The 12,879-nt window shown below is 39.9% G+C and overlaps 1 protein-coding gene across 1 annotated transcript in view; it reads left to right on the top strand.

Moving 5' to 3' along the window:
* Window positions 1-12,879, top strand: part of LOC131771490 (uncharacterized) — a 118,957-nt gene that overhangs the window by 66,681 nt on the left and 39,397 nt on the right. Inside the window, 20 exon segments of the mRNA XM_066158925.1 lie at window positions 93-415; window positions 751-895; window positions 1,354-1,682; window positions 2,163-2,304; window positions 3,149-3,471; window positions 4,002-4,143; window positions 4,437-4,762; window positions 5,646-5,787; window positions 6,545-6,834; window positions 7,260-7,401; window positions 7,832-8,139; window positions 8,480-8,621; window positions 9,038-9,188; window positions 9,711-9,882; window positions 9,979-10,120; window positions 10,456-10,781; window positions 11,117-11,258; window positions 11,585-11,763; window positions 12,130-12,273; window positions 12,667-12,808. Coding sequence (XP_066015022.1) covers window positions 93-415; window positions 751-895; window positions 1,354-1,682; window positions 2,163-2,304; window positions 3,149-3,471; window positions 4,002-4,143; window positions 4,437-4,762; window positions 5,646-5,787; window positions 6,545-6,834; window positions 7,260-7,401; window positions 7,832-8,139; window positions 8,480-8,621; window positions 9,038-9,188; window positions 9,711-9,882; window positions 9,979-10,120; window positions 10,456-10,781; window positions 11,117-11,258; window positions 11,585-11,763; window positions 12,130-12,273; window positions 12,667-12,808 — 4,152 coding nt within the window.

The following is a 12,879-nucleotide window of genomic DNA, read 5'->3' on the forward strand; positions in this document are numbered from 1 at the left end:
GTAGGAGTATCGGAAAGTCACGAAATGTCTATTTTTCGCTTATAATGGGTTAGTAGACACATTGACTGAAAGCTGATCCACGTGAATTTTAGATCGTTGCACTATGCCTCTCGGTTTGGAAGATCATCGTATCTTGTCGGGTCATCTTCGGGCGTCGTCGTCGTACAATTACAACCACGGACCTGACCGAGCACGGCTTAACATTGTCAACGGTCATGGACGAACAGGGGCCTGGGTGGCCAGGCATCAGAACACCAAGCAGTTTCTGCAGATCGACTTGAGACAATTGAGCCTCATCAAAGGAATCGCTACACAAGGAAGAAGAGAGGCTCATCAATGGGTGAAGAGTTACACACTCTCTTACAGCCGAACGGGCCTGAGATTTAATATGTACGCTGCCTATGGCCGGATTAAGGTAAGGATTGTCTGATTTTTTTCCCTTTTGAGACAAATTTTCCACACTGCTCTCATCATGTTGCGTGGGTATCCCTTCCGTGTTCGTTCGCGCACTGTTTACCTGATGCATAACTCCGTCGCTCATTAATATTGGTGTGGTTTGAAGAATGTTTTTCCTTTATCGTGCAGTATCAAATCGAACAGATTTTTATCTGCATACAGGACCATTTATTTTATTCTCACTGAATTATAACAGCAATTACTTTTGTTCACTTCGTGGCTTTCACATGCCTTGTCTTTGTTTGAAGAGTATCAGTGAAACATCAGCGCAATTTACAATTTCTACTGTTTCAGCTATTCCGTGGCAACTATGATATTTATCACACTGTGACACACCGTATCATCCCACCTATCAAAGCGCGCTTTGTCCGTCTGCATCCAAGAAGCTGGCGAAGTTATATTGCGATAAGGGTAGAGTTGTATGGCTGCCGCGCCAGAGGTGAGGGCCTTAAAATAAATTCTAAACGCTCGCTGTTACAACTGGTACATGTATATTCACCGTTGGTACAATCGTCGTCTTTTCTTTTCTTTACAATCGCTGCTAGAGTAAATTTAAATAATTTCTAAAAGTTTAATCTGATGATACGTTGAGGTAGGTAAAACAGGCATTTGTATTCCACACAGGCATCACTGAACAATGTTACAGCTAAAAAGTGAAAGTTCTACATGGAAGCAGATTCGAGCACCTGCCTCCATACTTAGCCCCAAAATAATTTTGTAAACATGAAACAATGTAGATGCAACCTCCTTTTGTTTAACAATCGAAATGAGCTGTTTAGTGTTTGGGTGCAGTTTACATCGCTCGTAATACCTACGTGTATGACCGCTTACTTGACGCAATTCCTTCTCCTCTCTTGAAGAATACGGTCATATTTACTCTTAGTTACGTTTTCACAGAGAATTTCTGCAATTACCCTGTGGGCATTCAAAATGGTCGCATCAGGAATTCTGCCATGACAGCCTCGTCTTCGTGGGATGCAAACCACGGGCCATATTTGGCACGACTTCACCGCCCGCGTCGCGGACGGCTTATGGGAGCCTGGTCTTCCCGCCACAAAAACCATAACCAGTGGCTGCAGATTGACTTAGGAAAGGCCATGAAAATATCGGGTATCAACACCCAGGGACGGCAAGACGCTGATCAATGGGTAACAGCCTATTGGGTCCTGTATGGATATGATGGGACGCGCTTCTCATATGTTAGAGAGTGGTGGGACAATGTTAAGGTAATATGTGGTTCTATTGTTTTATTTTGATTTGTCTTTAACCCTTTAACTCCCAAGATCTCATTAGTAGTTCTCCTTACTGACTCCCATACAGTTCTTGTGATTTTAGTTTGGAGAATTTGGTATTGGATCAACATATAATCCCATAACTAATATTTTTCTTTATTCTCATCACTTGTCTGCTTGATATTGTATTGATATTGTAAGGAGAAATTCTGTCTTGGTCACTTGTGGGAGCTAAAGGGTTAAGAGATGAACAGTGCCCAAGTAGTAAACATTTTAGATTGTGATCTTCGACTCACTTGGAAATCATCATGTTCTTGTGATGTAGGTAATATTTTAAGTTTGAATGTCAAATAGATTGAAGGAGTCAATTGTAACTTCTCTTGAACTTCCCAGAAAGTGACCCTTGTTCAATGCTTACTTGAAGAGTATTTCATTTTTTATCAACACGTCCATTTCTTTTTATTCTTTATTAAGACTTTCCCAGGTAACTACGATAGAAATGGAGTTCAGACACGATCCTTCAATCCACCAATTTATGGCAGATTTGTACGTATTCAGCCAAGAGGTTGGAGATCTCACATTTCCATGAGACTAGAGTTGTACGGCTGCCCATGGAGTAAGTGTTGTTTCATCTGTTCCAAGCGTTAAGTTAATATTACAACAGATACAACGCAACAAACGTTAATAAATAACACCAGAAGAATTCGGAACAATTAGTTGAAGGCGAGATGAAACATTATTGACTTATCCACGAGAACCAACTGATTTTTTGAACAATCTTTTGATTAAACCTTCTACATCTTTAGTCTCTTCAACTCCCAATTTCTCTTCAATATCTAACGAGTAAACTCTCATTCTAGAATCTTTAAATTTCAAAATTGAACTAGTAAACCTCCTTTCTAGAATCTTTTATCTCTTTAGATTCCAACACCGCTAACTAGTAAACATCCATTCTAGAATCTTTTATCTCTGTAGATTCCAATACCGCTAACTAGTAAACATCCATTCTAGAATGTTTAATCTTTTTAGATTCCAATACCAAACTAGTAAACCTCCATTCTAGAATCTTTCATTTCTTAAGATTCCAAAATCTAACTGGCAAACATCCCTTCTAGAATCTTTAATCTCTTTAGATTCCAATGCCTAACTAGTAAAGCTCCCTTCTTGATTCTTTAATCTCTTAAAATTTCATAATCTGATTTGAAAACGTCCTTTCTAAAAACGTAAATCTCCTCGACTTTCGATATGAATTTAGTCATTTTTCCTTCTCGTTGCTAAACATTTCATTTTGGATTAATTACGATAATTTGTAGTTATACTGAGGTAAAATTTTCATACTTGATATTGTGCCTATGTTCGTTCATGTTTTCTGGATAGCGTATCGATATCTCAATGAAAACGAACGTGTATCACTTCTAAGAGTAAAAAACTGATCTACTGTTACACGAATTTGCTTACAGGTAAATGTGACATTCCACTCGGTTTAGAAGATAGACGTATCCCAGACCCAATGTTCCGAGCCTCTTCTTCGTACAACTTTTACTGTGCGGCAAGAAATGCCAGATTACATCAGCGCCGCGCTGGAAGAAACGGAGGAGCCTGGTGTTCACGTCAAAGAAACAATAAACAATGGCTACAAGTGGACTTTGGAACTGATACTGTAGTCACGCGGGTTTGCACTCAAGGGCGTCAAAATGCTGACCAATGGGTGACAAGCTATTATGTTTCATTCAGTAGCAGAGGTCAGCGGTTTATAACCTACAAGGAGGGTCGCAGAACAAAGGTGATAACTTATTGTTCAATTATTATTATTGTTTACCGGCTTCAGAGAAATCTTTGTCTCCCTGAGGATTCTAACCTTAAACACTCAGAATTAGCGGATGAATGCTCTACAAATGTTTAAATTGTTATATATTCGAAGACTGAGACCAAAGGTTGCAATTGTCTAAATCTAGGTTAACTTTTCTAATCAAAGAATGTTGACAAATTATTCTCCAGCCTCATTTGACTTGTAGCCTTGTTTGACTGTTCCGTAGTTGTGTGTGAAACATAAAGAATGCATCAAAGTCTCTAAATAGCATACCCTTGAAATCACGCAATAAATAAGCCCAGAGCTGCCAGAGATGTTGAGAACTGCCAGGGAAGGTTTCCCCTGTATAAATCTCTTTTTTTTCATTACGTTATGAATGTCGGGACTTTTGTTCTCACCTGCTTACCCGTGTACGATACTTGTTCGATCCAAGTTAATATTGCGCCTATCATTTGACATTGTAGTCTGTCCAAAAATTATGGTATTTTGTTATCTCAACCTAGATCTTCTCTGGAAACTATGACCGGTTTATCGTCGTCTGTAACCGTTTCTTGAGATCCATAAAGGCCCGTTACTTTAGGCTTCACCCAGTCACTTGGCGAAGTTGGATATCTATGAGGGTGGAATTCTTCGGTTGTATTGTTGGTGAGTGAGATTAATAGCTATCCAGCGAATGACTGTTAGTTAGAGAACGTTGTGAACTATCCACCGAATAAAGATTTCTCCAGTTATAGAGTTATCCAACCTACAAACAAAACGGGCTTTATTGTTTAAGCAATTTACATTGAACAAAAAAAAAAAAAAAGTGGTTCGTGCAAAGGTCTTTGAACCGTGCAAACTCGGACGACCTTCGTAACTTCACGAGTAAAAACCCTGATCAGTTACTAGCCAGAACATAGCTCAAAATTAATTCGTTTTCTCTTTTTGCCGTCTGTTAGGTCCACAATGCAACAAGCCACTGGGGATGCAAAACGGCCGACTGCGAACTTCCCAGATTACTGCATCATCCAGCTGGGACAAAAACCATAGTCCCAACAATGGCAGACTCCACTTCAAACGAGCTGGTTCCCGGATGGGAGCGTGGTGCGCACGTCACAACAATCGTTACCAGTGGCTCTCGGTTGATTTTGGTCGCACAATGCGAGTCACTAAAATAGCAACTCAAGGACGACAAGATGCCGCTCAGTGGGTGACTCAGTATTATTTGTCCTACAGCCAGGATTATGTTTTCTTTGCGGAATACAAACTAAATAGTGCTAGACGGGTAAGTACTGAGTTAGTTTCAATCTATGATCGATGTTCAAATAAATATGCTGGAGCGGTTTCCAATGGAGTGTCGAAAAACCAAAACCAAAATGACCCCGGGACCAATCAGAGCAAAGACTTTCATTATCATTAGCCAATAAGAACTCAAAGTGAAAAAAAATAAATTGGTTAAAGCGCGGGAAAACGCGAATTTCCAAGTCGCAATTGATTTTTAGTTTTGCATCCGATTTGTTGAGAGGATGGTGCGAGTTTTTCCGGACCAATCACAGAAAAAAAGTTGAGGAAAATCAATACAATCCTGGATTACTATAAACACTCATCTTAAAATTGCTCAACTCTGACACCAGATAGAAGAAAATGAACTTATGTTCTCTTCGGCCACAGCATATTGTTCAAGGCACTCCAACATTCTGCTTGTAATCGTTAATACACTTTGCCTGATGTAGACCTAAACTTCCTTATAGCGGAGCTTGCGTAGCCCCATAATTATACAAAATAGTAGTAACCCATCAAGCCGAAAAATTTGGATGTACGACCGTACGACCGACCGTACAAGGTGCTACTTTTAGCATGCGCGGCCAACTGTACCACGGGCACTATCTTATAATCAGTCCTCTACACGGACACGGAGAAGTTGCAAATGAAAATCTATTAATATTACCACGCACTTTATCCATAGTAGGGGCTTTAGTTTTGTTGAAGAGACGAGCGGGAAAAAAAAATGCGAGCTCCGCTTTTAGGCTTGCCTAAATCTATATATTATGGAAGGTCTCAGGCCTGTTGTCAGGTTTACTCATCTTAGAAAGTGTAAGTCTTAAACTCGAGTCAACTTATTTTGTTTAATTTGTTAACCTTTATTGTGTTTTTATGTTGCGCTTTAGTATTTCACTGGAAACAGAGATCAGAATTCCATCGTTCAATATCGCCTGTTCCCCCGCATAATAGCTCGTTACATCAGAGTTCATCCATGGGGATGGTACAGACATATCTCCATGAGAGTGGAATTCTATGGATGTGTGCAAGGTAAATAGAATTTTCGCACACAGGTTACACTGACTTTTCATTTTTATTTTAAGATGTCTTAGTGTGTCCCCTTCAAACTTCTTGATATCGTAAGACAGATTGATGGAAGTAGGTAGACCTTGATGTTTTCCACCCCTTTCCGACACAGTTAACTATAATTGAAGGGTGAATTGGTAATGTTGGAGGCGAAATTGCTTTACTGCAGGGGACACATTCACAAAGATGTTAGGGGGGCGAACTTGCAATAGGGCGAAACCTCCAGATACCAAAATGACGAGCATACTTTTTCTTTTTCGTAACACTTCGCTATACTAGGGTTTCATTCCGACACAGTTAACTATAATTGAAGGACGAACTGGCAATGGTGAAGGCGATCTTGCTTTACTGCAGGGGACACATTCACAAAGATGATAAGGGGCGAACTTGCAATGGGGCAAAACCTCCAGATACCAAAATGACAAGCATACTTTTTCTTTTTCGCAACACTTCGCTATACTAAGGTTCGATTAAAAAGAGTTGGATCACATTTTTTTAAATTTTCCTAAAGGTGGTTATGCATTTCGCTTGATATGCATGGTTTCCAAGGGCATTCAACCCTCGTCCCTTCTGTAGAAGTTCATTAAAGTGCTCCCTTAAGTCAATTAAACTTCAGTACTCGGTGTTTATATGCGCAAAGTTTAACGTTAGTTCAAGGACAGTCAAATTTGAATCCTGTTATGTTTTAAAAAGTAATACTATTTTTATGATCTTCTCGCAGCACGATGTTCTGTCCCAGTTGGAGTGGAAGACAAACGCATAAGTGATGGCGCGTTGACAGCCTCTACCTACTACAACCGATACTTAGCTCCTTGGCATGGTCGCATCAACCACCGCTGGTCATGGAGTGCGCGGCGCAGCGCGCGTGGCCAGTGGCTCCAGGTTTACTTTGGGGTATTAGCAAGGCTGACTGGAATTTCCTCCCAAGGACGGCAAGATGCTAATCAGTGGGTCAAGAGCTTTGTCCTGATGTTTAGTAGGGACGGAATTAAGTTTATCAAGTACCCAAAGGTATTTGTGAACTGCTTAGGCAAAAAAATTATCCCTAGGTTGCCGTTTTCTCGAACTTTTAACAGGAAATCGAAAAGACTTGAACTAAAGGTTCTTGGGGTATTTAGGCTTGAAGTACATTGAGACACTGACAACGCCCAAAGTCCTAGTACAAGATCTAGGTTTGAGAAGAACGGATAAACTATATCAAGAACTGTGCCATCTGTCACCTTTTGCAACCTTTTTTCACTGAGCGCCAATTCAATTTCGAAAACTTGGGTTTTGTGCCTCACCTCGGCGTGAAGTTGACTTAAGATAGGAAGTTCTGCCTACGGTTATTTTGTCGGGGAAAGGTTATAATTTCATGTGTTGTGTTTGTCTCCTCACACGTGGTGTAAAGGGGAAGTTAAAACTTTTTGTTTTACTTGTAATCATTCGTGTTTCAGGTTTTCTCAGCTAACAGTGACCGTCATACAATAGTAACAAACTCTTTTGCCAAGTCAATCGCAGCTTCATACGTCCGTGTTCATCCTCTGACTTGGTACGGCTGGATGTCAATAAGATTAGACTTCATTGGCTGTCCTATTGGTAAGTTATAAAGCTAGGCAAGACACGGAATTGTTGTGAAGTAGATTGTTACCCGTCTGTTAACGAGTTTCTAATGTGATGTTTGAAGTTCATACTATATACTTGCTTTAAGTATTGACGAGGACTGCTTCTCGGTCCTGAAAGTTCAGTTCAAGAAATTTGTACATTTTTGGGCTTAAATATTCATGGACTCCTAAGGGGGAACATTCACCGATGTTTTTCACGTTATTTATTCGTTAAAAAGTAAAGAAACAAACCGACGTTACAAGATCTCATTAGAAATTCTCGTTACCTTACATTCTTATGATTCTTATGATGTTAGTTCGGAGAATTTGGTATTGGATCAACCATTAATCCGTTAATTTTCTTTATTCTCATCATTCTTTATTTGTGCAATTTTGAGTTGTCATCTTCATTACTTATTCTGTAGCTCCCCTCTGCAATCGTCCATTGGGATTGGAATCTGGAAGAATCCCCAATGCAAAAATAACCTCGTCATCAGCGTATAATGCACGATACACAGCACCCAATGGACGTTTAAACAAACCATTCTGTTGGATTGCAAGACACAAAAATCATAATCAGTGGTTCAAGGTGGACTTTGGTAGAGTTACCACCGTGAGAAAGATTGCCACCCAAGGAAGAAGAGATGCGAACCAGTGGGTGACACGATATAAGCTGACTTACAGCTTAGACACACTGCACTGGGCCACATACCGACAGAGGAGTCAGGACAAGGTGAGGTTACACAGGAATCTCTTTGAGACTGTTATGAACAATGGAAGGAGCGTAGTCAAAAATTAAGAGCTTCTTTATTTGGTGATCATTTGATTTATTCTTATGATCTCAATGAGTCTGATTCAGCGTTGATGGAGTAAGGAATTAAACACGCACACAACCCACAATTCCTCCAATCGCTGTGACGAAGGGCGAAACGTCAGCTTTTAAAATCTTTATGGTGGCCAATTTACGTTATCAACTCAGTTGATAATAATAAATTACCCTGTGAAGAACTAACTGATGAAAGGATGTCTTTCCCAGAGTTTGAAAATCATCCTGTTTCTTTTTTTTCTTCCAGTACTTCACAGCAAATCGTGACCGTATCAGCATTGTTGAAAACGTTCTTTCACCTCCAATACAAACTCGCTACCTCCGTCTGCACCCTTGGGGATGGCATGGTTACATCTCAATGAGAGCTGAGTTTTATGGCTGTCGCTCAGGTAATGAACTTAAATGATACGATTGTAGCAAGGTAGAAAAGTTCATTTAAAATACTACGCCTCTAAAGCTCTCCGATTTGTACCCAGAGCCTGTTGTAGGCTTTGCAAACGTTAATACCTTTGAATTGAAGGGTGCACCCTAACCATGGTGTATCTCATATTGCGAGCGAGATATATTTTGCCCCTGTAATCGAATTATGTAGATATTATTTTAACACGGAAACAAGTATTACAAGAAGAATGAAAGTTTCGCTTGTAGACGCGTTTCTTCAGTAGTTTTAGGAGGAAAAAACTCTTTTAAATTGTATATCATCATCCACTAATTTCCTCGACATGTTATTTCTTTTTACCAGCGCTAGGTTACGTCCATGTTTCCTTCATTTAGGACGGAACTTTCCTTTCATTTTTTGTCTTAGATCCATGCAGTGTGCCACTGGGAATGGAAGATAATCGTATCACCAAACAGGCTGTGACAGCATCCTCCATGTATAACTTTTACTATGGTCCGTGGAATGCCAGGCTTCAATCAAGAAATCATGGATATGTGCGTGGAGGCTGGATCGCAAAGTAAGTCCGATCGTATCTACTTACACATTGGAATAGTTTTAGGTCTAGAATTTGCTCGTAATTTCATTGAAAACAGACAAAAAATGGCTGATGAACGCTACTCAAAGATTTGTTCATATGCGAAGGTTACTTATAACTGGTGCTAGGACAAGATTGGTTAGATTATCTTCAACGCGCCTAATGTTTTGTTAATAACTTTTATTTAATTTTTTCATTACATGTATTATGTTTTTTCGTCTACCTAGTTGTTCCCTTCCCAGGTAATTAATTTTAAGAGGTTACCTCATCTTTCTCGCTTGTAAGGATAGCAATGAAATAACTGAATCGAAGATGATGAGCTTTAATCGTAAAATGAAATTTTCCATGCAGTAAGAAAAGACGATTGGGAACCTATGGCCTGTACTTCACCAACCAGATATTCCTTAGGTTGCCAACAAGTACACAACAGCAATTAGAACAATTAGATCTCCACAGTTTCACACGAGGTACACTATTTGACATTTTTTAAACCTCTCTCTCCAGATACAACAATAGGAAACAGTGGCTCAATATAGACTTGGGTACCATCAGTCGACTAAAAGGAATCGCTACCCAGGGGAGATATGACGCTGACCAGTGGGTAACAAGCTATGCTGTGTCCTACAGTATGAACAATATCAGATTTATTCCGTACAAGGAAGGACGAGGAGTAAAGGTGATAAGGAATTATTCTGTAAACAGCATACTCCTTTAAAGAACACAGTAATTATTCATAAGGTAATCCCTAAAATGTCTCATTTTACTTTTACAGATTTTTATAGGCAACATTGAAAGGAACTTCGTGGTTACACACCGTTTCCTTCGTCCGTTCAAAGCTCGCTATGTGCGCGTTCATCCAAAAACGTGGCGCAGCCATATTTCCATGAGGGTTGAACTCTACGGCTGCAGACTGGGTAAGACATTCAAACGAAACTCCGCTGACAATGCTCTAAAAATAAATTTTACTAGGGAGGAGTTCCTAGAAACAAATGAACTTCCGTCAGCACAGCATTTTAATGTAAACATAACCAGTGGCATTTGGCTTTCTTCAAGAAAAAGAAAAGAACTTTAATGGCAACCAAACAGAACACTTTCGAATCGTCCTTGTTTTTTAGAAAGTCATCTCTGATTTTTTTCGAGTCGAAACTTTTTAAACTTTATGACGTACTACCAAAACAGAATTGTAGTGCTAAACCTAGTTCAAACCCAGCTCGTATTTTGCGCGCATTAAAAATAGTTATATTTTCAGGCAAACTGTGCAATCGTCCGCTTGGAATGCAGAATGGCCGCATCAGAAATGTAGCCATCACTTCATCTTCTCGCTGGGATAACTTCCACGCTCCTCATTTAGCGCGGTTACAAAACAAACGCAGGGGACGATACATGGGCGGTTGGTCTGCCAAGATTAATAACGCTTACCAGTGGTTACAAATAGACTTAAAGCGTCCCACTAAAGTTGTCCGTATATCGACTCAAGGCCGACCCACAGTCAATCAGTGGGTGACATCGTATTACTTACTCTACAGTCAGGATGGCGTTTATTTTGCGTATTATTTTCAACGCAACACAATGAAGGTATGATTTGTTTCATGATTTTCAGTTAATCGCTTAAAGGGCTCAGCCTGTAACGACTTGACTGGAGGGAACACCGATGTCGAGGAATTTAAATGTTTTTACATAACTTATATTGAAGAGCGTTTGCGCGGTGAAGTTAGCTCTACCTCAATGATACTCCTTCTCTAAAGGTAGCCCGACTATGTGTTTTTTATTGCATATTATAACCCTCGTGAAGAACTATACACGTTATATGTTAAGCAGTAGAAAGAATTCGTTATGATTTCAAGTTATTTCTTAGTACCTTTGATAATTGACAGATCTTTGTAAGAGGTAATTGATGCTTTATTCATTAGATCTTCCAAGCAAACAGGGATAGGAACACAGTAGTTTCACATCCTCTCATTCCACCAATCCGTGGCCGTTTTGTCAGACTTCGCATCAGATCATGGTACAGACACATCTCGACCAGAGTTGAGCTGTATGGCTGTGCCATAGGTATGTTATACTCTTCTGATGTCCCTCTGAAGGTATTAAGACTTTGGTCGATTTCTTAAAGTATCCATTCGACTAGTAACAGAGGCGAGAAGGCCAACACGGATTATTTGCTGAGAACTTCAAGATATAGTGAGAAAGAAATGTAAATTCAAGCAATACACTGAGAGTGGAGATCCTATAGTGAGCACTGTACCTGAAATGGGCCATACGTTTATTATAATTCGGTTATTAGACGGTATTAGATAATAAAGCATTTTTTAGTCGCATGTAGCCTATTTTTTTGCTTAACTGAATTTCATGACAGTATTGTGTTATCTATTTTACAGGAAGGTGTAAGGTTCCTATTGGCCTCGAAGATCGCCGCATTCCAAGCGGTGCTTTGTCTGCTTCCTCAAGTTACAACTCCAAACATGGCCCCGATCGAGGTCGACTCAACATGGTCGCAGGGCGTGGACGGACGGGTGCTTGGTGTGCCCAGAGGAACAACGCTAAACAATGGTTCCAGGTAAAGCTATTCAAGAAATAAACCACTTGATCTTGGAAGTTGTTAGCGAGTTTATGAAACTTATTTCAAGATCATGGAAATTTCCCACCTCATTTGGTGCGATGATGTCACATTTGGCTATTTTTTATGTCCTGGCTCGATAATTTTAAAGTTATTTAAATGACAGCGTTTGTCTAGAACCCGTTCCTTTTTTGAAAGCGATCCGCTTCCATCTGACACGAGCCGCTAACGAAAATTTACCAATAATTGCCTTCACCTAGTTGGTGTCACAGCTAAACAGAAATAATATTCAAACTTCGGAAATCACCTCGTTCCTGTAATTGTGATTTTATGAAAATGAGAGTGTGTTGATATATTTGTCAATAGGTTGACTTTGGTGTCATGGGTCGCCTCATGGGCGTGGCCACCCAAGGAAGACAAGATGCTCACCAGTGGGTGATGTCATACGTTGTATCATACAGCAGAAATGGCAGAACATTCTTTTCCTATAAGCAGTATGGAAGAACAAGGGTAGGTCCTCGTGATAAATCCTTATTAAAGCTGTGTGCTTATTTCTCTTAGTGCTAGAAATATGTTACGAGGTAAGATTGATAGCTGGTTTTGTATCAATTAGTACGGAGGGACAAAGAAATTGCCTTTCATCCTGACATAAGTTGTTCAAAATAATGGATGGGTCCATTACTATTATTAATATTTTTTTTGTCTTTCAATTCAACCCTGAAATGTTCCGTTCCAGTGTCCTTAAAGAAGGCCTTCAACTAAAAAGGCTGCTGTAACGTGGCATATTGAAAATTAATTGGATCCACATTACACAAGAGCGTATGCTCTGTTTGTATGTTGTGCACGCTATATTGCTCACAGAAAGTATATTAACCTTGCCTTTATTTACTTCTTTTGTTTCAGGTTTTCCGTGGTAATTTTGACCGTCACACAGTGGTTGCTTACAGATTCGTTCCTCCCTTCAAAGCCCAGTTTGTTCGAATCCATCCCAGGTCTTGGCGCGGTCACGTCTCCATGAGGGCTGAATTCTATGGCTGTTTAGCTGGTATGTAACCCGAGTGACCAACTTTCATGATCAAATAAGTAACTATCCGTCTCGGCGGCTATACTTTTCTT

Source organism: Pocillopora verrucosa, chromosome 12 (assembly GCF_036669915.1).
Source record: "Pocillopora verrucosa isolate sample1 chromosome 12, ASM3666991v2, whole genome shotgun sequence".
NCBI lineage: Eukaryota > Metazoa > Cnidaria > Anthozoa > Scleractinia > Pocilloporidae > Pocillopora > Pocillopora verrucosa.